Consider the following 26,262-nt stretch of genomic DNA (forward strand, 5'->3'; position numbering starts at 1 on the left):
ATATGGTGTGACTCCATTTACATGAAATGCCCATCTCTAGTACATCTCTAGCCACGTACCTAGAAGCATCAAGGAATGGTCTGTAGGCCAAGCTGATCCATTCATCTCTATTTGATGAGTATTTCGGCTCCCGGGGCGTTTCTCTTGTGGTGTCCAAATCCACTAAATAATGGCATTTACTGATGTCAATCTGCAATGGAGAAAGACCAACGCTTCATCAGCAATTGCAAAGGTCCTTTCAGGATAAGGAACATCAATTACAATCCTAAAAATTCCCACAGAGTTTCAGAAACACAAACCTCCAAGTCCTTGGGCAACATTACCTGTCCTCTCTCCCCTCAGATGACAGTATTGGATGCTGGGAAGTTATTTAGGCTCCTGGTTGCAGGAGAGAGACATGCACCCACCCAGCCAAATATATAGGTAAGTTTTGGGAGTTCTGACACGAGTTTGGGTATTAAATTCCTCTGGCCTCACAGGCACTTCTGAAGCTAACATGAGTCCACAAGCTACTCAGAAAACTCTCTTCTATCATTCCCTTCCAATCTACCACCTCTTATCGCAGAGACTGAAAGCGCATCACCTAACCACGTACGCTAATGTGTGAGGAAGCCCTATGCCTGCTGACAGAGCCATGTGAGGTCACCCTACACCTCCTAAGTGGCACAGCAATATCACACATCATCATCTCCTTCACAAATTCAAGAGAACTGACAGAGACATGGGAACTGGCATCTTAGCAAAAGATCAGTAAAACTGAGATACCAGAACTATAAGAGTGGAGAAGGTTACAAAAAATATATAGCAACTATTAGCAAAACTGAGCCATACAGCTGCTTTCGACAGGAATGTATCAGAGCATCAAAGGTTATCATAAGAGAATATTAATACATTTCACTTAAAACTATATAAGTACCATGCTTCTCACAGAACTGACTAATTCAATAGAACATGCTATGATACTTCTGCTGTTAAACAGTCCCTAGTTCCTAGTCCTAGCCAAAAATCCCAAGTATATGACAGAGCCAGATCTGGACCCAAGTCAGTATGACTTCAAAAGTCCTATCAAGACTGGCCCAAATGACTGATTCAGAAGGAAAGTGCTCTCAGGAGCTCATCTAAACATTTCTTACAAGCTAAAACCAATGGAGAGTCCTCCTAGAATGCCAGGTCTCAGCTAAGATAAAGGCCATTGGAAACATAAACAGATTTATAGCAAACCTCATATTTAATGGTAAAGGGTTGAAAGTTCCCTTGCGATCAGGAATCAGTCAAGACTTACCACTACTTTATTCAACATTGTACTAGAGATTCCAGTCAGCAGGGTAAGGTAAAAGAAAGAAATGACAGAAGACATGGAAAGAGATGATAAAATTCATTCATCACAATGATATGATTGGTATATATAAAATCTGGTTGCCCAACAAATGTTTGGAATTCAGAGAGTTTATCAAACTTTAGACTTACAGGATGTAAACATCAATGTCATATATTCCTACAGAACAGCAGATAATATAGAAAATGCTTTTATTCTTCAAAATTATGTATATTTTTTACATTATAAAAACATAATTCATGAGAATATGAAAATGTATGCCCTGGAATAAATCTAACAAAAATATGGGAAAGTCCTCTATAAAAAATTATGGAATTTCATTGATAAATATCTGTCAACTGATCAATTTATAATGTGGTATATTCATATAATTAAAATGTGGCAAATACATGCAATGAAGTATTGTTCAATCTTAAAAAGGATACATTGTATAACATGGATGAACCTTGAAAACATGATGCTAAGTGAAAGAAGCCAACCACAAAAGACCACATATGGTGTGATTCCATTTACATGAAATGTCTAGAACAGACAAATCTATTGAGACGGAAAGCAAATTAGTGGTTGCTAGGGATGCGGGAGGTAAATGCTTAATGGGCATGGGGTTTTCCTGGGGTAAGGGGTGGGGAAGGATGAAAATATTCTGAAATTAGTGGTTATGGCCTCCCAACAGTATGGATGTACTAAACACCACTGAATAATGCATTTAAAAAATCACTGCTTACCCTAAGATCCAGCACCTCCATTTCTAGTACCCAAAAGAATTGAAAGCAGGGACTAAAAACAGGTTTGTTTGGGTTTTTTTAGATTTTTATTTATTTATTTGACAGAGATCACAAGTAGGCAGAGTTGGAGGCAGGGTGGGGTGGGAAGCGGGCTCCCCGCTGAGCAGAGAGCCCAATGCGGGGCTCGATCCCAGGACCCCGGGATCATGACCTGAGCTGAAGGCATAGGCTTTAATCCACTGAGCCACCCAGGTGCCCCAACAGATATTTATTTTTATATATTGATTTATTTTTAAGATTTTTATTTATTTGACAGAAGAGGGGGAGAAAGGGAATACCAGCAGGGGTAGCAGCAGAGTGACACAGAGGCCCATGAGACCCAACGAGGGACTCAATCCCAGGACCCTAGGTGCCCCAAGACAGATATTTATATCCCAATGTTCACAGAAGCATTAATCACAACAAACAAGAGGTGAAAACAATTCAAAAGACCATCATGGAAGAATGGATTAAAAACTATCTAAGGGGGCCTCCTGGGTGGCTCACTGGGTTAAGCCTCTGCCTTCAGCTCAGGTCATGATCTGAGAGTCCTGGGATCGAGCCCTACATCAGGCTCTCTGCTCAGCAGGGAGCCTGCTACCCCCCCCCCTTTCTGCCTGCTTGTCTGCCTACTTGTGATCTCCCTCTCCCTCGTCAAATAGATAAATAAAATCTTAAAAGCTAAAAAAATAAGAAACTATCTAAGGCCTATCAATTTTCAGTTTGAAATGTTAAAAAAGGTCTAGAAAGGGCACCTGGATGGTTCAGTGGGTTAAAGTCTCTGCCTTCAGCTCAGGTCATGATCTCAGGGTCCTGGGATTGAGCCCCCATCGGACTCTCTGCTCAGCGGGGAGCCTGCTTCCTCCTCTCTCTCTGCCTGCCTCTCTGCCTACTTGTGGTCTCTGACAGTCAAATAAATAAATAAAATATTTAAAAAAGAAAAAAAAAAGGTCTAGAAATAGAGAGTGGAGACAGTTATACAACACTGTGAATGTGTTTAATACCACTGAATTGTATCCTAAAAACAGTTAAAGTTGTCAATTTTATCACAATCAAAATTTGTTGAAATAAATTTTAATCTCAAAAAATTTGACAGTATAGTATTAAATGGAGAGATAAAACTTAGTCCTAAACAATCACTGTTTAAAGTCTAAATAAATTGATCAATATAGTAAATGCAATTCCATCAGACTTTTTTGGTAAAACTTGATAAGCTAATTCCAAAATGTATAAGGAAATGTACAAGGACAGCCAAAGCACCATTAGGAAAGAAAAGCAAGGTGATGGGCTTACTTGCTATAAATTTAGAGTAATTAAGACGAGAGGTGTTTAGTGTAGGAATAGATTGAAAGACTAATGAAGAGAATAGAGCCTAGATTGGATGCAGGATGATTTATGTCCCAGTGATACCTCAGGTCAGTGGGGAGAGGATGGGCTCTTCACTGACCGGTGCTGAGACAACTGGATACCCACTGGGGGAGAAAATGGACCTCAACCTCACTCCACTCACAAAAACCAACTGCAGATGGATTATAGAACTAAATGAAAAAGGCAAAATTACAAAGCTCTTGGAAGATAACATCAGAAGATCTTCAAGATCTTATAGTATAAGTCTTTTTAGACAAGACACAAAAAGCATGAACCACCCCAAAAAATGGATGAATTTGACTACATTAAAATATCTATTCACCAAAGACGCCCTTCTGCGAGTGAGATGAGCCACAGAAAGGTGAAGAAATATGTAACAAATTCAACCATCAAGGATTCCTATCTAGTATATGTAAAGAATACCTGCTAGTCAACAAAGACAAAGACAGACCACCCAATAGAAAAATGGGCAAATGGGGGCGCCTGGGTGGCTCAGTGGATTAAGCCGCTGCCTTCGGCTCGGGTCATGATCTCAGGGTCCTGGGATAGAGTCCCGCATCGGGCTCTCTGCTCGGCAGGGAGCCTGCTTCCCTCTCTCTCTCTGCCTGCCTCTCCATCTACTTGTGATTTCTCTCTGTCAAATAAATAAATAAAATCTTAAAAAAAAAAAAAAAATATTTAAAAAAAAAAAAAAAAAAAAAAAAAAAAAAAGAAAAATGGGCAAATGACTAACAGGTACTTAAGAAATAGTCAAATGACCTTGACAGGTACAAAGAAGAAATCTAAATGGCCAAAAACAAATGAACAATGCTCAACCTCATCAGTAATTAAGGAAATTAAGGAAATGCAAATCAAAATCACAATGAAAATTTATAATACCAAGTGCTGGCCAGATTGTGGAGCAAATCTGTCCCTCGCTGACAGGAGATTAGATTGGCACACCATTTTTAGAAAATTATTTCACAGAATCTACAAAAATTGAACACATACATTTGCTATGATTCAACATTTATATCCTCAGGTTCTAGAATGAACCGTATGAAATTAATATTTCACTGTTTAATCCATAAAATTGGTAATTTCACTGTGATACAAGCTAATGTATATCCAATAGAAATACATGCCCCAAAAGACAATTCAAGAATGTTCAATGTGGCTTTATTTGCAGTTGGCCCAGACCAGAAACAGCAAACATCCAACAGTAAAATAATACCCTGTGGTACAGTCACACAAAGATATACTATGCAGTAACAAAAGAAAACAAACTACAGCTACATGCAACAACATGTGTGATTATTAACAAAGCGTTGAAAAATGCAAAATGAAAAAAAAAAGAAAAAGAAAATGTAGTATGATTCCATGTACAGGAAGTTCAAAAACAGCCAAAACTAATTTAAATCATTTAAGAATGCAAATAAAAGCAGTAAATCTAGAGAGAAGAGCAGGGAAATTATTACCATAAAAAGTCAGCTGAGTCCCCCTGAAGGGGGGAGTGGGCAGTGATCAAAAGGAGTTGCTGCGGGAGTTCTGGATGGGGGCAATGCTCTAGTATTTGACCTTGGTGACGTTACACAGACACCTGCCTCTAATATTACTGATTACTGTACACCTGTGTTTTGTGCACGTTTAGGCTTATGGGTTATATACAACTAAAGGTTTTTAAAAAGTGCTTTTAAAAACAACTTGTTCACTTCTAGCCTGCAGTAAACTCTGTCTCGCCCCCCACCCCTCCACCCCGCCTCTAACTCACAGTACTGTTCCCATTCTCTCCTAGCATTATTTATATGTAAAAGTCTTGAGTTTCACATCTGTCTCTACATATGGGCTATTCCTCCAGGGGAGAGAAGGCACACTGGGAATTGACGTCAGACCCAATTCCATTCCACATAACTCTAAAAATGATTCTTCGCATAAACACTTCAGGAAGCAGACTTTCTGGTCTCAACACCCACTCTGTAGCTCCCAAGGATTTTAAAAACATGAAACAAGTTTTTAAAAGCTTTGCAAGCGCCATGCCTCTGTAGTCAAATAGAAGCAACCAGGGGCAGAGACTCCCACGGTCTCATGCCAAGACCTCCTTCGGTTAGATGGCCTCTGTACAACATTTCAATATTTGACCTCAACGTGGCCTTTTCTGGCCAGGCATACTCCAGGTCTGATTATTTAGATTTGGTTCTGGATACAGGGGTCTCTCAAACCCCTGGGTAGTAACTAGCTAATACCCAACTAAATCAGTAGCTTTTGGTTCCATTCATCACACCACCCATATGCAAATTCCATTTAATGTTGTTAGAAAAATACCATAGCAAAATCATATTACTTGAGTTAACAGTCCATTAAAAAATATATAACCTCTTCAGCCTTTTTGGAAAGCAACTGCTGATTTTTTTTTTTTCCCAGCAAGCAGTTAATGAACAACTAAAACACACAAGGACAAAGGCTCCCAGTAGAAAATGGTTAGCTATGATCAAGGGCAGGTTCTTCTTCTTCTTCTTCTTCCTCTTCTTCTTCTTTTTTAAAGATTTTACTTATTTATTTGAGAGAGAGAGAGCATGCACAAGCTTGGGGGGAGGGGTAGGAGAGGGACAAAGAGACTCTCTGTTGCGCAGGGAACCCGAAGCAGGGCTCTATTCTAGGACTTGGGATCATGACCTGAGCTGAAGGCAGACACTTAACTGACTGAAGTACCCAGGTGCCCCAAAGGCAGGTTCTTTATTAAAGAAGAAATAAGTTATTTAGAGAAAAGAACAACAAACAACAAAATAAAAAGGCAGCCTATGGAATGGAAAAAAAAATACTTGCAAACCATTTAACTGATAAGAACATACAACTCAAGAGCAAAAAACCCAAATTACCTGATTTTAAATGGGCTAAAGACCTGAAGAGACACTTTCCGAAGAAAATACATGCATGGCCAACAGGTACATAAAAAGGTGCTCAATGTCAGCAATCATTAGGGAAATGCAAATCAAAACCATGAGATACCACCTCACCTCGCATCTGTTAGAATGGCTATTATCAAAAAGACAAGCGATAACAAGTACTGGCCAGGATGTGGAGAAAAAAGAACCCTTGAAAACTGTTAACGGGAATGTAAATTGGTACAGCCATTATGGAAAACAGTAAGAAAGTTCCTTAAAAACTTAAAAAGAATTACTACATCATCCAACAATCCCACTTTTGAGTATATATCTGAAGAAAATGAAGTCACTATCTTGAAGAGACATCTATAATCCCATGTTCATCACACCATTATTCACAAGAGCTAAGACAGAGAGACAACCTACATGTCTGTCAGTGGATGAAATGTGATACGTATGTAACACACGCACATGTCACACTTCATGGACTTAGTCAAAGTCCATGTGCACACGTATGCACACACAGGGATATTACTCAGCCATAAAAAAGAAGGAACCCCTGCTATGTGTGAAAAGATTAATCTTGAGGGCATTATGCTGAGTGAAGTTAAGATTGACAGAGAAAGACAAATAGTATATGATCTCTCTTAACTGTGGAATCTAGAAAAGTTGAACTCACAAAAAACAGGTGTAATGGTGGTTACCAGGGTCTAGGGGAAGTGGAGAGAGGTTAAAGGGTAAAAATTTCAGTTACAGGATGACTAAGTTCGGAGGACCTCAAGTACAGCCTAATAACAACCATCATTAACAATATGGTGTTGTAGGGGCACCTGGGTGACTCAGTCGGTTAAGCGTCCAACTCCATTTTGGCTCAGGGTTGTAAGATCGAGCCCTGCATTAGGCTCTACACTCAGCAGGGAGTCTGCTTGAGATTCTCTCCTCCCCCCCACCCCTCTCTAAAAAAAGGGGGTTAGGGAGCCAATACAATGTTGTACATGTGAACTCTAAGAGAGCAGATCTTAAATGTTCTCAGCATTAAAAAAAAAAAAAAAAAAGTAACTTTGTTATGTGAGGTGATAGACATGCTAACTCACCCAACTGTGGTCATCACTGTACAACATACACATTCATCAAATCACCACGCTGTGTACCTTAGACAATGTTGTGTGTCAATTTTATCTGAGTCAAGCTAGAGAAAACATTTATTTAAACAATTAGAAGAGGAACTCTCTGTCAGGGGCTTATATTCAGGTCTGGCCTCCACCACAAACTAGATGGGTGACCCATACTCACTTATCTTTTTTAGGCCTCAATTTCTTCTGTAAAATAAGAATAATATCATTTGCCTCAGAGAGTTATAATGAGGATTCAATGAAAGGATTCACTTGAATAAAACCTGTAAACTATAAAGGACTACACAGATTGCTGTAACAGTAGAAGGAATCTTTGACTAAGTCCATGAAGTGTGAGAACTTGACTGACAGGAAAGAGCTTTGGAGCATTATGGCCCATTAAAATGAATTGTTCTTGTTCTCAGTTGCCATCAGTGTTTACTGTCAATTCAAGCTATGCTCAACATGTAGGACAAGATTAACTACTCACAGTTCTCCATTAGCAATGAATTAGCAGCATCTACTAAATGACACTAAAAAGAATCTTCAGGGCATCATCAAAGCCTTTATTAAGTACCTATTTGATGAAGTCTAAACTAGAATATACAAAATTCTTGTGGCCATGTCTCCATTACTAAACTTATAATTGAGGTCAAGAAACAACATTAGCATATATAAAATACAGAAAAAGTCAGTATTATAAGAACAATCAGAGTTTAGAGAGGAAGAAATCACTGGGAGTTGAAAAGATTTCCTGGAGACGGTGGTAGAAGTTAGAAAGAACAGAGTCAAAACAGCAGAAATGAGCATGGTTTACAGGGGAAAACAGGAGAAATACCGGCTGGTCCCAGGAGGTGTGTGCTGAGAAACGTGGAGAGAGATTCTGAGGGCTGACAACCCAAATCAAGAGAATCTAGATTCTGTGCATCAGGATTCTACTCTAGGCTTTTCAGTCAAAAAGTGAAGTGATTTAAAAATGGGTCTCAGAAAGAGAGAGACGCATGCATACTGGCTATGCAGGTTCGGGGGTGGGGAGGCATATAGCAGTACTGGAGGGAAAGGCTGGAAGCAAGCACTGGGCTCACTAAGGCATTCATTCAGCCCTGCTGTGAGTGGAGGCACCCTGAGGTTCTGTGCAGGGGGAAAGAGGAAAGAAAGGGTAAGTCTCAGGCTTATTTCAGAGGAAACCAGTGACACCAAGACTTCTAACCCAGTGAATGGGAGAAAAGAAGGGACTGCAAATGAAGAGTCAGTCTAGCTGAGATAGAGAAAAGATGTTGTATTTTACCCCAAAGAACTGAAAGAAGGTCCCTGTACCTGGAACACTGGGACTTAATGGGTGTTTGCTGTTCCAACTGCCTACAACACTGCCTACTCCCACTTCATAAATCCCCCACCATCTTTCAGATCCCAGCCAAAAATGATCTCCTTAGGACAGTTCCCCAAGTTATATGCTCTCATAGCAACCACTACGTCTCCATTAAAACATTCCATGACTTGTGGCACCTGGGTGGCTCAGTCGGTTGGGCGACTGACTCTTGATTTCAGCTCAGGTCGTAGAATCAAGGGAGTCTGCTGCAGATCCTCTCCCTCCTGCTCTCTCCCTTACTCTCAAATACATACATAAAATCTTGGGAGGAAAAAAAAAACTCCATAATAATAATTTGTGAATTAACTGGGAAGCCAATAAACTCTGTGGAAGCTGGAGCTGTGTCCATCTCATTCCCTTGTGCATTCCCAAACCATACCCACCCAGTACAAGGTGCACAGGAAGTACCAAAACACAGTGAACAAATGCGCACAAGAGTACAAGAAAAAAGGTGAAACTAAGAGAAGGGAGGAAAAGGTGAAATGGTAAGAAACAGGACAAAAGAGAGGAGCAGACAGGAGTGAAGAGCACAAATAACGTGCAGGAGGAAGCCTACAGCACTAAGCCAGACGTGAAGAAGCAAGGCACAGAAGAGGTCATTAGAGAGGTTGTAGGAGAAGAATCAAAGGAGTATAGTTTTGAAACTTGGGGAGAGTAATTTCAAAAGCCACCGAAAGGCTGCAAGGAGACTCTGAGATGGAGAAAAGTTAACAACAGGGGTGGGCTCCCCAGTTGTACCCAAGAACACACTTATCGCAGTGTACTATGCCTGTGGGGGACAAGGAAAGAACTCACAGCCCAGCCTCCTTTCCTCAGTGACCTTCCCTGCTGTCTATCCCACTGCCCGAGCCAAGCCCCACAAGTCCTAAGACAGGAAGGATGTGAACTTGCATTCAGGCATCTATCAGCTGGAAATGACAATGACGCACGTAGCTTTAAAAATAGAGATCTTTGGCAAGGGCCAACGAGCAGTTCAGGAACATCACAGAGAAACCATCTCCGTGTTTAAGAGATCTCATTTCTCAAATGTCACTGAAAAGTCTGGTAAACAAACGCAGTAAAGAATCCTCTAAGACTTTAAGGGGAAAATGTGAAAGATCCATCAAAATCAATTTGTCCCGTAACCTCTAAGTCAAGTGGGAGGACCGAAGTTGAGAAAACGGTTCACTTTGCCCTGAGCTAAGTACAGTCTGCTCCTAAACTGAGGCTGTCAAACAGCAACAACGGCTGGCATAAGTCAGGAATTTAATGCGTCTAAGCAGTATGCAGCATGTCTTTCTTTCTAAAACATCTAATAAATTTTGATTTATTACATTTTCTCATATCGCCCTGTAAGCAACATTAGTGAAGCCCAGGACTTCTGTGTTGAGCCTTCTAAACTCTATGGAGGCAGAAACTGAGTCAGTCTTGGCCAGCATGGTGTCCCCTGGTGCCCGTATGTACCTGGCACCCAGCACCAGTCCAAAAGTACTTGTGGAAGGAAAGAACGGTCACCAGCACACCAGGAGGCTGGACAACTTCAAGCACCAAGTGTCAATAAAAACTAAGACGAGCTATCTTTAAGTGCCAAGAATTTTCTCTCTTAGCTTCTAGCTCCAGGAAGGCAATCTATTTCCTCTAAAATGTCATACGGTGAAGATTAAACTGCACTGTAATACATCTACTAAAAAAAATCTCTAATTAGCAAAATGAGTTCAAGCTCCAGTAAACTATTAATTTTGAGCAAGGCTAGACAATTCACCATAACAAGATTTAACTTATTTGGGTGTTTCATAGAATGAAAAATTGAAGTATGAAAGTTGCCTAGAGAAATCAATTTCAACAACTATTGCTGGATCCCACCTCTCTGATGAGAATACACAAGACCCTCCAGGTCTATGAGTGAACTCCTGCTACTGGGAATGGTGTAGAGAACCCAACAAGCACAGAAAATGAAAGAAAAAACACACTCAAAAGCAAACTGAAATTCCAAATGGATATTCCTCAACTCACAGATGCAGCAGACAAGTTCAGTTCTGCAAGCCTATACTCTGCATATAAAGAATTTGTGAGAATCTATCCTTTAACTCCATTTTAGCTAGTTTTATTATTAAAAAACACAATTTTTAAAAAAGCACAATTATAACCAGAAATCCTATGTTGTATGTATGTGTGTATATATACATCCTATTGTATTTAAATATACATTATATCAACCAGCAGCCATAAAACAAACAAGTATTTGAAACCACAATCTCTCCTAGAAGACATCAGAAAAGCAGAATGCTACTCCAAACCTCCCACCCCTAACCAAGCACTTTTCTTACTTAAGTTGATCTAATATTATCTTTTGTGTCAAAAAATGGGACCCCAAATACTCCGCCTCTAACTCTAGCTCTATCACTTAGGGAAGTCACTTAACTCAGTCTCAGAGGTTTTACCAGGTCTCCAGAGGATCTGGACTGAAACCACGGAAATTGCTCTGAACTCTAAGGAAAGATCATTGTAGAGAAAATAATTTCATCATGAGTTTAAACACACTCGTGATTCCACTGATTCTCAGTAGATTCTACTGAGATTCCACTCCTCTCAAAACTACCGCTGCCCATCTTTAGAAACATCTTCATACTAAAAGACATCCGGCACTGGAGAACAAATACACAGGATCTGCTTTCTATGTTGTCAAGATTTGGGCAACTACAAAGACTTCTCACTGACCATAGCTGAAGATGCGTTTGTCAAGAAGGCAGAGGCGAAGTAAAGATCATTCAGTTCTCTGAATTCGTTGATGTCAAGGAGCTATTTAAAGCCAAGATATGATCATTGTTGTTCTGACATTGTTAAATATGTAAAGGGTGAGGGAAATTCTGTGGGCCTGCATACTTGAAAAATGTTCAATTTTTACAAGGCTTCTTTAATTCTAAGTGCTTCATCAATATAAAACATGTGATTCACTTATTTTTGGAAAATAAGGAATATCATGGAGGACATTAGGAAGAGGGAAAAATGAAGGGGGAGCAGTCGGGAGTGAGAGATGAACCATGAAAGACTATGGACTTTGGGAAACAAACTGAGGGTTTTAGAAGGGAGGGGAATAGAGGACGGGTGAGCCGGTGATGAGTATTAAGGAGGGCGCGGGGTTGCATGGAGCCCTGGGTGTTATATGCAAACAATGAATCATGGAACACTATGTCAAAAACTAATGATGGTGACTAATATGACACAATAAAAAAATATTACTGTAATCCTCAAAAACAACTTTCCTGAAGGAGAATATTTATGCATTAAAAATAATACTTCAGGAGCACCTCGGTGGCTCAGTGGGTTGAGCCTCTGCCTTCGGCTCAGGTCGTGATTTCAAGGTCCTGGGATCGAGCCCCACATCAGGCTCTCTGCTCAGCGGGGAGCCTGCTTCCTCCTCTCCCTCTGCCTGCCTCTCTGCCTACTTGTGATCTCTGCAAATAAATAAATAAATAAAATCTTAAAAAAAAAAAAAAAAAACACTTCATATTTTTTTAAAAATGTGATTTGGGAATAGGTCACGTGTATTACAGACAGCCTAGAGTTACCACACAGATACTTCCTGAAGTTGACAATGGCACACACAGAAAACTCAGGACAGTTGTTTTCCTTCTCACGCTCCACGTTAGACATCACTAATCAACTGCAGCACTCTTGCACAGGCCTAGACACCATCTCCACATGCTTTTTGACCTGGGGCTCCGGTAAGCCACTACCAATTGATCCGAAGAGTCAAATGTACTGAAATCATTTGCCTTCCTTTTTAAATCAGTACACGGGGGTGAACACCCAGGATGGTGGTAATGCCAGTCAGTGAAGCCCAATCCACATAACACAGAGTTCTCAGCAATGTATCTCCATAGGAAACAAATCTGTTTTTACACAAAAACCCATTATTTAGAAAACTAAGAAATCATGGGAAATTGCTTTTTTTTTTTTTTAAACTACCATCATTAAGGGAAGTCTACTAACATGGGATAAGGAACATGGTCCATGTTATTTTAACAGTATCGTATGGTGACAGATGACAGTTTCACTTGTGGTGAGCACAGTATAATGTATAATGAACTTGTCAATTCACTATCTTGTGCACCTGAAACTATGTGCCAACTATACTTTTTTTTTCTAAATTTGAATCCACTGGAAGAGAATAGAAAGTGTAAGAATACACTGAAAGTATTGTTTGTGACACTTTAACCCCCACTTACGTTGTGTGTGTGTATGTGTGTGTACATGTGCACACATGTATGCTGAATCATGAAACAGAATGTATTTCTCATTCTGTACTGGAGATATAGAAATCTGAAAGCCACTCTTAAAAAAAAAAAAGCCTATTAAATATCAAATTACAAAAGAAAAATAAATCACACCTTTCAGAGAATTTCTAGTTTAAAGTTGAACCATGTCTACAAAAAGCCATATAGCATTTTTGTATTTTTCCATTTTTAAATTTTTTATATTATCGGGATGCCTGGGTGGCTCAGCTTGTTAAGTGTCTGCCTTTAGCTCAGGTCAAGATTCCAGGGTCCAGGGATCAAGCCCCACATCAGGCTCCCTGCTTAGCAGGGTGTTTCCTTCTCCCTCTGCCTGCCGCTCCCCCTGCATAGGCTCTTTTTCCTTCCCTCCATCTCTCTCTCTGACAAATAAATAAAATCTTTTACAAAAATAAAGTTTATATTATACTTTTTAAAAAAATTTTATTTATTTATTTGCCAGAGAGAGAGAGAGAGAGAGCACAAGTAGGGCGAGCAGCAGGCAGAGGGAGAGGAAGAAGCAGGCTCCCCACGGAGCAAGGAGCCTGATGCAAGTCGGGATCCCAGGACTCTGGGATCATGACCTGAGCTGAAGGCAGCCTCTTAACGGACTGAGCCATTGAGGCATCCCTGTATCATAATTTTTTAAAGAACCAGAGGAAGACAAACACACAGACAAATACCTGCCCTTTAGGAGCTCACTACTTGAGATGGACAACACCAGATAAGTAAACTTGAAATGGCAGTCAGCCAATAGAATAAAGCAATTACACTGAAGTTTAAATAAAAAGGAACAGGAAATTAACTTTAATCATCCGGAGTTGGCAAAATGTGCTTACAAAATTTTCTGCTATTATAATTCTCTGTTTAATCAGCCAACTGACATTAATGTCAGTTCCTGGAATGTATTTCATGACCCAAGAAGACGGAATGATTTTATGAACTCAAACCTTCCACAGTCATTTTCGTCACCCTTCAAAAGAGTGTTACTTCAATAGATGAAAGTCTACCCAAGTAATACCTGCACCAACCTATGAAATTATAGGACTAGATCCCTACTTAAAATGTTGGGAAAAGGTAGGTAGGGGAAATAGACTGTGACCAATTTTCTGGAGATTATGTTGGGTTTTAATGGGTGACTTTGCTAGTTTATTTTGAAATTCTATGATTTCCCAAAATACTCTCATATTGAAGTGTTAAGAGCAAAATATATTCAGGAGAAGAAGTTTTCTATGTACTATTTCCTCTACTAACACATATAATTAGGTTGATTGTAGGTGTTAAGAGTAAATGGGTTTGGGGGTCCCTGAGTGGCTCAGTTGGATGAGTGTCTGCCTTTGGCTCAGGTCATGATCTCAGGGTCCTGGGACTAAGCCCCACATCGGGCTCAGCAGGAAGTCTGCTTCTCCCTCTCCCTCTGTTCTTTCCCCTGCCTTGTGCTCTTTCTCTCAAATAAATAAAATCTTAAAAAAAAAAAAAAAGAGTAAATGGATTTTTTTTAAAGGTTAAGCCAATGTTTTAAAGGTAAGTAGTGCATAACTATGTGCGACTGGGCAAGGTAAATGGCCATGGGAAAATTGTGTCATAACAATAAAGAGAAGTTTCAGTAGCTCTCTTTTGCTCAAAATCTGCAAGAAACTCCCAAAGAAAACAAGATCTGTAGCCTAGAAAGTGGCTGAGCAGACTAGTTGGAAGAGAAGTAGGAGAAAAGAATAGAATTACAGGAATAGCAAACTACCCTCCTGAAAACTCACAGGTGTAAGCGAGCCAGGCACAGAGGCTACGTGACAGGAGGCAGCGTGTGGCTCCCAGGCTTTGAACTAGAGCCATCCTGTAAATGACCCTGACCGAGAATTGAGAGGTGTCCATGTGAAAACAGACTTAACACAGGTAAAAGAAAAGAATTCCATCCTCCTGGAATGTACCAAATTGATAGGGAACCAGCTAAGACATGAGTCTGCTGAGCAGTGAGCCCTGCCAATTCACATTAGAAACAAAGGACAGAAGAAGGCGAGGCTGTACCTCAAGTGACTCCGAGATTACAGGTGGGATCTCAATGTCTATGAAGCAGAGAGATATCTTCTGTTTCTTGTCAAGTTAAAAGTTAACATTTGAGAAGCAAAAGATAAAGGGAAGCACACAGCAGGATATAAGCAATGGAGTCAAATCATAAGACTGTTGAAAAAATTTTTCTTTAAATTTGCGTTATAGCTTATAGATCAATGAGTTCCTGGCAAGAGTCAGAACGCAGCTCACCAAGACCAGAGTGAATGTGCTTAGAAAAACTTCCAACTAAGTAAAGAGATTTTTAAACTAAAATCTGAAAGGGGAGGGGAAAAAAACACATCCAAATAAAAATAATAAAGTCAAACACTCTAGTCCAAAAGATTTAATATTTAATATTAAAACTACAAAGAAGGAAGAACTGAGTAATTTTCAATTTTCAGGAAAAACAAAGAAGAGTCTTAGAAACAAAAACCTATGGTCTCAAATATCAGCAAAGCATTTAATCTGCTATGTTAAAAAGAAGATGGCCAATAAAAAGCAAGAGCAGGCACTTTTCTGTATTCCTCCTGCTAAGTTCAGCTAAAAACCCTGGACCCTATGTATGAAACAAACCCAAGACAACTCCAAAGGGCAGAGAAAAGAAGGCAGGCCAGCTAGCAACCTCAGGACCCCAGAAACTGTCATACTCTTATATAATAACCACTCTACTCTAGTAGTGACAATTTTATGTGTCAACTTAGCTAGGCCACCGTACCCAGATATTTGGCCTATCACCAGACTAAATGCTGCTGTGAAGCTATTTTTTAGTTTAGATTAACATGTAAATCAGGAAACTCTGAGTAAAGCAATTACCCTTCATAATGTCGGTAGGCCTTATCCAATCAGTTGAAGACCTTAAGACCAAAAGAGTGAGGTCCCCTCAAGGAAAAGAGAAATCTGCCTCCAGATTGCCTTTGAACTCAAGCTACAACATCGGTTCTTCTCTGCTCAGCCTGCCAACCTATCTTACAGATTTCAGACTTACCAGCCCCCCCAATTGTGTCAGTCAATTTCTTAAATAAAAATCACACACTCTCTCTCTCTCTCTCTCTTTCTCTTTCTCTATTGGTCCATTTCTCTGGAGAACCCTAAAGCACTAGCCAAACACTACCCAAAAGTGTGTCATCCCATCTATACCTCTGACAATAAATGTCCAGCAGAGCCTGGACTTCCACCTTCACCAGGCAGCAGTGAAGGGCCCCTTCTCCTGCTTGGATGGTAACAGAGAAGACTGAGTAGTAGGGAACGAGGACTTACAACCCTGATGGATAGTAATGAGCCTCTTTTTTCCACCACCTACCCTTTGGCATCAGAGGAAACTACACAGGGAGCCTGGACTACATTCTAACCTAGCGGTAACAAGGCACCCCTCCTCCTACATGCTGTGGTGGTGTCAGAGAAGGCCTAGTAGAGTTAGGACTTTCACCACTGTCCAATGATAACACCCCACAGTGTCAGTGGAGGCTACATGGGGAGCAGGAACAAGATGTCCCATACCCTCAGTCAAGATGATTATCACTAGAGGCCCACTAGTGACCCTGAACTTCCCATTGCCACATTAGCAGTAACATGCCAACACACCCCCAGGTATCCATGGAGACCAAGAAAGGAACCTGGACTTCTAACTCCACCTGGCAGTGACAAGGGAACCCCCCTTCCTCCCGCAGTGTTGGGTCAGAGGAGGTCAGCTAAAACAGAAGAATTAAAGAAGATCTAGTACTCATAATAACCCAAATGTCATGGTTTCAACAAAAACTCACTCAAAGTAATACCAGAAAGATCTCAACTTGTATGACAAATGACAACAGATGCCAACAGAGATGATAAAGATATCAGAATCATCTAACAATGATTTAAAAGTATCCATGATAAAAAAAATGCTTCTATTAGCAATTACAAACATGCTTGAAACAAAACAAAGTCTCAGCAAAGAAACAGAAGCAAAACCAAATGGATATCTGAGAGATGAAAAGGACAAAATGGAAATAAACAGCCTAGCAGATGTGCTCAACAGCAGAGTGGAGAAATCAGAGGAAGCGGTGAACTGGAAAACAGAGTAATAAAATTACACAATCTGGATAACAGAAAGAAAAAGGACAGAAAAATGAAGAGCTCCGGGGCCCTGTGGAACTCTCACAAAAGCTCTAACCTTCATGTTGCCTAGTCCCAAAAGGAGAGGAGAAAGAGGGCAGGGCTGAACGAGTACGAGAAGCAAAAATGGCTGAATGCTCCCAAATCTGCCAAGACACTTAAAATGATGGAAACAAGAATGTGACTGAATCCCAAACAGGATAAACTAAAAAAAAAATTCACTCTATGACACATAATTCAGCTTCTGAAAACTAAAGACAAAGAAACAAATTTTCAAAGGCGCCAGAGAAAAACAACACCTTGCCAATAGAGGAAAAACATGTTGAAGATCAGCAGATTTCTCATAAGAAAACATAGAGGCCAGGGACACCTGGGTGGCTCAGTTAGTTAAGCTGCTGCCTTCGGCTCAGGTCATGATCCCAGGGTCCTGGGATCGAGTCGCGCATCGGGATCCTTGCTAAGCGGGGACCCTGCTTCTCTCTCTGCCTCTGCCTGCCTCTCTGCCTATTTGTGCTCTCTCTCTCTCTGACAAATAAATAAATAAAATCTTAAAAAAAGAGCAAAGAAAAACAAAACCATGGAGGCCAGAGAAAAGGGGCACAATATTGTTCAAGTAGTGAAAGAACAGAACTGTCAACTCACAAATCTCATATCCAGAGGAAAACATTCGTCACCCTGAAAGGATGGCACAAACTCTAAAAATAGAAAGTTAATAAAAGAAGGAACAGGAGAACTTGAGGAAGGAAGAAAGAACAACAGAATAAGCATATGGATAAAAATAAATTTCCTTCTCGAGTTTTCTGAAGTATTATTTAAAGATTGAGGCAAAAATTTTAACTTTCTGATGTGGTTCTCAACATACATAACAGAAATATTTAAGACAATCATATTACAAACAGAGGAAGATAAAGGGACATAAAGAGAGGTAAAATTTCTAACACCTCGCTTGAAAGGGTACAGCCAATCTAGAAAATCATTTGGCAGTTTCTGAAAAACTGAAACATATATCTACCATGTGATCCAGCAATCCCATTCCTGGGCATTTATCCCAGAAAAATGAAAACGTGTATCCACACCAAAATTCGAACACAAAAATTTACAACAACTTTTTTTTGCCAGAGCCAAAAACTGGCAACAACCAAAATGCCTTATAACAGGGAACAAACTGCACTTTGCAAGACACATGTATGCCATGGAACACAACTCAGAAGCTAAAAGGAACAAATGAAGACGCCCACCTTGAATGGAGCTCAAGGGCATTACATGCAGGGGGAAAAGGCAATCTTAAAGGTTATACGCTATAGGATTCTATGTATATAAAACTCTCAAGAGAGCAGAATTATAGAGATGGAGGATAAAGTAACAATCGCCAGGGGTCAGGGTTGGTGAAGGCAGCATGAAACTATACAGGAGTGGTAGAAAGAAGACTTCTGTGCAGGTGGAATAGTTCTACACCTTGATCCCAGTGGTGGAGACCCGAATCTATACAGATGTGACAAAATGGCACAGACTCATACTAACATCCATTTTCTAGTTTGGGAATTATACTCCAATTATGGTTGGGAAACTGGGTGAAGGGTGCGTGCACCCTTCTCCATAAGATCTCTGTAATTCCTGGGAATTTAATTATTTCATGGGGAAAAAAGTTTTTCAATAAAAAAAAAAGAAGAGAGAGAGAGAGAGAGAAAGCAACAAAGAGCCTTGAGATTTGGTGGGATGGTACATGTGACTGGAACTGGGTAACTTGTGTCCATAACAGAAAGGTAGATCTTTCTCAAACTGAAATAATATAAAAGGCAAAAATAAACAAAACCTTGCTGAAAACCTTTCACCGTGAGAGGAGAAATAGAAAGGAAATAGAGTGATGAGACTTAAAGAACAGAGACAACACTAAAAAAAAAAGGTATTAATCTTGTTTCCTAAAAAACAAATTGCTAACCAGTCTTACAGTAAATGCTATCATATTAAGGCAATAACATGAACTTTTTCTGTGGATTGGCATCTTGGTAGGTCACATAAACCTATTTGTTCTGTTCCTTATTAAAGGCAGGCAGAGATAGCTATAGAAATCAGGGGTTTGGGGATTTTAAGGCTCTTCTTAAAACAAGAGGAAGCAGGAGAGCCAAGTATTTCTTTCAGTCTGGGATGTGTTCATGAAGAGCAACAAGGCTCATCAGCTCACTTCTGTGCAGTGCTGGTCCCTGCCAGCCATACAATGACGGAAAGGACACGATCCTGTCCCCCCGGAGTGTGTAACTTAGTACCCTTAGAGGAGTAGACCTAGACCTTGAGGAATGATAGTGCTTGAGTCCTAATTAGTCTCAATGTCTATTATTATCAGGGTTTAGGGAGGCCTCTCTTGAATTCAAGACTAAATGAAGGACTGAATATGTATTTTATCATCTGCTATGTATACGCCCCATGTTCAATACAGTGGAGGTTTCAAAGAGTAAGGACAAAGACATGAACACTTTCCTTTAAATATATGATGAAGCAGAAAACACAGTCACATAAATATAGGATAGGTGAGTAAATGAAACAGGGAAGAAATGAAAATTACTCTGCCCAATTAACTAAAATCTAGAAATCTTAAGGCATTTAATCTTTCCCTAAACTCTCAGGGTTCTTTCATACCTCAAGCTTTGCATAGGCTGTTCTCTTTGGCTGGGGGGTGAACTTCCCCTTCCTCTGCCGGAGAACTCCCCAGCATCTGCTGAGATCCGGCTCCCATTCCCACCTCTTACCTGAAGCTGTCCCCAGAGAAGCAGAAGCTTTCCTCCTCTCCCCGTGCCCCTGTAGCCCATTAGGGCACTCAGAACTCTGCTTCCAAATGTTGGACAACTGTCTCTCCTGCTAGACTCCAAATTCACCTTTAGATTTATCAAAACGATCTCTGGGCATAGTTCAAAACTTCGGTGGAGTCAGAGCTTCTGACAAACAGCAGTACCCTCCCTCCTACCTGGTCTCACTTCTCAGAGGCAGTGACTCACAACTCCCTCAGCTTTTTCTGCTGAGAGCTCTTGATTTTTTCATTTGTCAAATAATAACACACAATAACTTCTTTTGGTACTTGACGCACCCCGGTATCAACCATCTCTCATCCATTATCTCAGGCATACTCCAGGGCTGTCTTCAGTTCTGGGAGGTTTTCTCACATTTTTGGACAATTTGCTCTCCTCCTTTGCATTTTTCCTCTCTGGACCTCCTATTAGCTAGCTGGGTGTTGGCTGATCTTTCTCCCTTTTCCTATTGTCCATTTCTTTGGGTTTTGTTCTGTTTTTGTCCTATTGTGGAAGAGAAGATTCCTCCAACTTGGTCCTTCCATCATTCTACTGATTTTGTAAATCTCCATTATCTTATTCTCAATTTCTAGGAGCTCTCCCTTTCTGACAGCTCTTCTTACAAAAGCAAATGTTTTTGTTTTACCATCCCCAACCTTTTCTTTTAACCTATCAGGGAACATTGATTATAGAAGTTTAAAATCTTTTTCTGCTTCCTACATTGTTTTTCCCAATTCCTTCCTTGTCCCCAATTTTTTTCTTTCTTTCTTTTTTGTTGTTGTTGTTGGTGGTGGTGGTGGGGACTTCTCTTAAATGACAGGATACTATGCTTTTCGTCACCTTTATATTTTCAACACATAGTCGGAGACAATAAAAAGTTAAATATGGGGGCACCTGGGTGGCTCAGTGGGTTAAAGCTCCTGCCTTTGACTCAGGTCATGATCCTGGGGTCCTGAGATCGAGCCCCGCATAGGGCTCTCTGCTCAGTGGGGAGCCTGCTTCTCCCTCTCTCTCTGCCCGCATCTCTGCCTACATGTGATCTCTGTCAAATAAATAAATAAAATCTTAAAAAAAAAAAAAAAGTTAAATATGTAGGTGGATGAATGAGCCAGTGAAGGAACAGAAGAAGGATTTAAAATTTATGAAAAAGATGCCAAAAGGTTAGAAACTCACACTACTGTACTGTAAAGATTGAAAGACCATGGTCTTTTTGGGTCGGGGGAGCCCAGGAAGGTGGGGAAGGCCCCTGCCAACAGGTGGTCTCTGGTATATTTACCGGATGGACATGACCTCCCGTGTGAACCTCAACAACAGGCAGATTATTTTATTTAAAATTTCAGGGGAGTTAAAATTAACTCCCCTCCTGCCTGGAAGTGTTTAACATATGACTTCATGCTCTGTTCACCACGGCAGCAGCATCCTGTCTTAGTTCAAGGTTTTAAAGAACTTTTTCCCTCGTAGATAAACCACATTTATCCCTCTGAAGCAATCTAGTTAAAAGAGGAGCAAAAGTAGTCTTAGATCTCATGATTAAAATGACTTAACAGGCCAGAAGGCTAAGAGGCAAAAATTACTTAATAGAAAATCTCTTTCTCAATTTTGAATTGAAGATTCTTGTTTAACACAAAAACGGGAAACCAGAGGTCAACTTCCAGCACGCTGAGTGTTGTCTGTAACAACACCTGAGAGCCTCTTGGTAGTTTCAAAGATTTGGTACCTATAGCCCCCATTAGGGCTCTTTTTTTTTAAAGATTTTATTTATTTATTTGACAGAGAGATCACAAGTAGGCAGAGAGGCAGGCAGAGAGAGAGAGAAGCAGACTCCCTGCTGAGCAGAGAGCCTGATGTGGGGCTCCATCGCAGGACCCTGAGACCATGACCTGAGCTGAAGGCAGAGGCTTAACCCACTGAGCCACCCAGGCACCCCAAGGCTCTTTTTTAAAAATGATGAAAGCGGGGCACCTGATGGCTCAGTCATCAAGCGTCTGCCTTCGGCTCAGATCATGATCCCAAGTCCTGTGATTGAGCCCTGAGTCTGGCTCCCTTCTCAGTGGAGAGCCTGCTTCTCCCTTTCCCTCTGCCTTGTGTTCTTTCTTGCTCTCTCTCAAATAAATAAAATTTTTTTCAAAAAATTATTAATTACAGTATGACTTACTATAAATACATCTTTTAAAGGAAATTCAGCTTTTTATGATTTTATTTATTTGAAAGAGAGAGATAGAGAGAAGCAGGTTCCCTGCAAGCAGGGAGACTGATAAGGAGCTGGGTCCCAGGTCCCCGAGATCATGACCTGAAGCCAAAGGCAGACGTCCAATCGACTGAGCCACCCAGGCACCCTATAAAAATATTTTTAAATGTATTTTTTAAAAATTCCCTATAATCCCACCACCCAAAATAAATCACCATCAACCTGTTAGTTTATGTCCCAGACCTTCTTTTCTACAGATATAGACTTTTCGGTACAAAATCTGGATCATATTATATATAGACTATTTTAGTGTGACTATTTTTAGTTTGAGTTTTCTCAGTTGAAATCCCTGGTAACACCAAGTGACTACTGCCCCTTGGGTCTAAAAGCTAGAACCAGAATAGTTTTTTCTCTCAATTTTGTTAATATCTCAAAATGCAAAATCTGAGCCCATACTCCGTAACATCGTCTACAATTCAAAAACCAAGAGACTGGATTTAAATCTGCCTTAAAGTATAACCAAAAAGCTCATTTTTTTGTTTCTTCAGATTCAATCATTCTTTCTTGCATCAAAAATAACAAAATTGTAGGGTGACATTAACACATGATCGTGAAACAAAAATGTGTTTCATTTCATTAGTCACAGGCTACATATCAACCAGCTGTTGAAGCTAAAAATATGCCTTAGTTTAAAATTTTGTAAAATACAAGTGTTTAAGACTCATTTTGAAAGAAATGTGACTTCTTTCGGTTTCTAAGAACCCACTAGAAGACTGGAGAGGAATAAATCAGTACCTCTAAAGCAGAAGAAAAAAGGTATGGGGGTGGAAATCCAGCTAATTTCTTATCAGTACCATATTGTTTACATCTTCTCAATAAATATATGTTAAGGACAAAATTTTAATACCAACTCAGGCAAAGAAAAATATGTATTCTCAAAGAAAAGGCCTGAGGGTGCCTGGGTGGCTCAATTGTTAAGCGTCTGCCTTTGGCTCAGGTCATGATCTCGGGGTCCTGGGATTGAGCCTGGCAGGCATCGGGCTCCCTGCTCGGCAGGAAGTCTGCTTCACCCTCTCCCACTCCCTCTGCTTGTGTTCCTTCTCTTGCTGTCTCTCTCCACCAAATAAAATAAAATCTTTAAAAAAAAAGAAAAAGAAAAGGCCTGTGACAGAGATCAAAACATCATTAATAAGAAGTGAGCTAAGGGTTGCTGGGCAGGAATAAATACCCATGGCTCCATTTTATCAGCTGGAACAGAGATTCTGCTGGGGTCGGGGCCTGGGGCCCTATCTCTCCAACCCCTAAATGTCAGCATCACACTCAGGCAGCACTACACAGCACAAGTATACCCCTAACATACACTCCTCTCCTTTGGGATGGAGGCAGTACTTCCGCTCTGTTCATCGGGTCGCACGGCCCAGGAATCACATCTCAGGATTCACCACCATTAAATATTTAATTAGAAAACAGGTAATGGGATATCCTGAAATTGCAACTGGATTTCAGATGCAGTCACAGCAAATTGGAAGCAGATGCACAACTATTTCAAGAGCTTTGGAAACTTAAATGACTCACAAAGTCATTAAAGAAAAAAATACACATACTTCATTCAGCCCCTAAAAGGAATTACAGGCACTTCTAATGCCTAGCCCAGTGTTGTTGCCACTACATCACTTTGCCAGGCATCAATATCCTCTGATGATAAACTTCTTTAAAATAGGAGCACTGAGGCCTAGGACAACACATTTGATAGGGAAAGACTTTAGGGCCTCTGGGTGGCTCAGACATTAAGCATCTGCCTTCAGCTCAGGTCACGATCCAAGGGTCCTGGGGTCAAGACTGGCATCAGGCTCCCTGCTCAGTGGGAAGCCTACTTCTCCCCCTCCCACTCCCCCTGCTTGTGTTTCCTCTCTCACTGTGTCTCTCTCTGTCAAATAAATGAATAAAATCTTAAAAAAAAAAAAAAAACTTCAAGTATTTTTCTGGCTTTTCATCTTTTATATAAACTCCACTTAAATTAAGTAGTTGTCACCAGAAGCACAGACTGTTTTATGGTTCTGTCATCTCCCACACTTGCTAAACATGTATTTGTCAATTGAAACCTTACCATCTTGAGTAAAAATGTACTGCACTGTAAAAATGTGAACTCATGGGTCAAAATTTTGGGTCATTCAATCCCTAAAGATCCCAGAAAGTTCAATTTTCTAAATGCCAACATAATGGATATCAGGGAATTAATTTTAAAGAAGCCTTTGGAATTTTTAGCAATTCCAGTCTTATTCCACAGCCCGTACTGTAGCAATTCAAACTTGCTTCCTTCCGTATGGGCTGGTAACCAATAGCAAGGATATCTATAAGGCAACTTATTTTCTCCTGCAGTAAGGACTTCTATTAAGGAAAGATAAGAGAGGACAGGAAGAAAAGGGGGTGAGGACCCTCATTATTTCTAAAGACAAACAACAACTGCTACTTAAAATACCTGGCATATATATACATATATATAACTGAGCTCGAGAAATGTAAAGTAACTTCTGTGAAAATTAATGCTTAGCTATTCACTGTCTATTCAACCTTGTTACATCAAAGAATGATTAACCATGACCGCAAATATACACTCAAGGGATATGCCATATGGTAGAAACTATAAGTGGCTGTGGAAGGAAGAGCAGCTTTGCAAAATATATGGGGCATCCTGAAACCAAGCTGCTTATACTAGGACTAACCTCTGTCAGGTTACAACCCCTCTGAGCCTCAGTTTCTTCACCATAAAATGAAGGGATCGTGGACTCAGTGGTATCTTAAATTCCCTTCCAAACTCGTAATTCTTCCCACTGGTTAAATGGGAAAGGCAGGGAACTTAAGAACAAAATTAAGTCAGTTTTGACTGAATTTACAGTCAATTCTGTTGTAACACTTGTTCTGAAAATGCAAATTTGTTCCAACACAACAGATATATTAGGGACCAGTCTGAACATAATTCCATTTCTGCTTTGGCTCATGTGTCATTTAATCCACGAGAAACACGAGGTGAAGCGAACAGACTGCACTCGGCCAAGCTCCTCAGAGTAGGAACACGCCGGGTGCACAGACGCACACTCCACGATCTCCCTGTGCCTGTGGGGCACACCGTGCTCCCAGCCAACCCGGCCACTCGGGCAGGATGACTTGCTGTCCTGTTGCAGATAAGCCTTCCAGCACCCCTACCACAAGCATATCTCAGGTCTGTTTCAAGGAAAACTCCCACATTATTCTAATACCTCCGTACTTTCAGCTGGTCAACACGTGTAAAACCATGTGACCATTTTTATAGGCTCTTATCTTCCTTTATGTGTCACTGACCATGTTTTTGAGTACTGTGTCCCTAATCTCATTTTTCCCATAAGCCTTCTGGGTTTTTTTGTTTTTGTTTTTTTTTTTTTTTTTTTTACCACACAATGACTTTATATAAAGTAACTTTATATCACCTTAGAGCAGAACTGACTGTATCACTGTTTGGGGAAAAGTCATCAAAGAACACTTCCATCTTTTCCAAGACAGCAGATGGACAAGCTTCCTACAAGTCTGCTTACGCATTAAGTTAAAATCAGAGAAAAGTCTAAGTTCCCTCCTGAACAGGTGTTTGTTACTCCTCTAGCTCCCACATCAGGTATCAGGTTGGGAGTCAGAAGGAGATCATTCACCTTGAAAGAGCCAACAAAAAACTGGATTTGCCAATTAATAAAGAGGAGACACTGAATATATCTCCTAAATTCACACCTTGATTTTGGCAGAAAATCTGTAAAAATGCTACCCATTCAATAATGAGATATGCAAAAGCTACTCACTATCAACTATGAAAGAATATGGAACAAAGAAAAATATTTCTGCAAGGTAGTTCCAACAGTGCCTTAGAAACCACAGAGCCTTCACCCACACTCTTAATGTGGTTTTTTTTGTTTGTTTGTTTGTTTGTTTGTTTTTTAAGATTTTACTTATTTAGGGCGCCTGGGTGGCTCAGTGGGTTAAGCCGCTGCCTTCAGCTCAGGTCATGATCTCAGGGCCCTGGGATCGAGTCCCGCATCGGGCTCTCTGCTCAGCAGGGAGCCTGCTTCCCT

The 26,262-nt window shown here is 40.4% G+C and overlaps 1 protein-coding gene across 2 annotated transcripts in view; it reads right to left on the reverse strand.

Moving 5' to 3' along the window:
• The window catches only part of ALG9 (ALG9 alpha-1,2-mannosyltransferase), a 96,081-nt gene that overhangs the window by 24,139 nt on the left and 45,680 nt on the right, over positions 1-26,262 (reverse strand). For both annotated transcript variants that reach the window (XM_082684294.1, XM_082684295.1), the window contains exon 14: positions 60-190. In XM_082684294.1, the coding sequence (XP_082540420.1) occupies positions 60-190 (131 nt within the window). The remainder of the gene's footprint in view (positions 1-59; positions 191-26,262) is intronic.

This window comes from Mustela nivalis (assembly GCF_964662115.1).
Source record: "Mustela nivalis genome assembly, chromosome: 9".
Taxonomy (NCBI): domain Eukaryota; kingdom Metazoa; phylum Chordata; class Mammalia; order Carnivora; family Mustelidae; genus Mustela; species Mustela nivalis.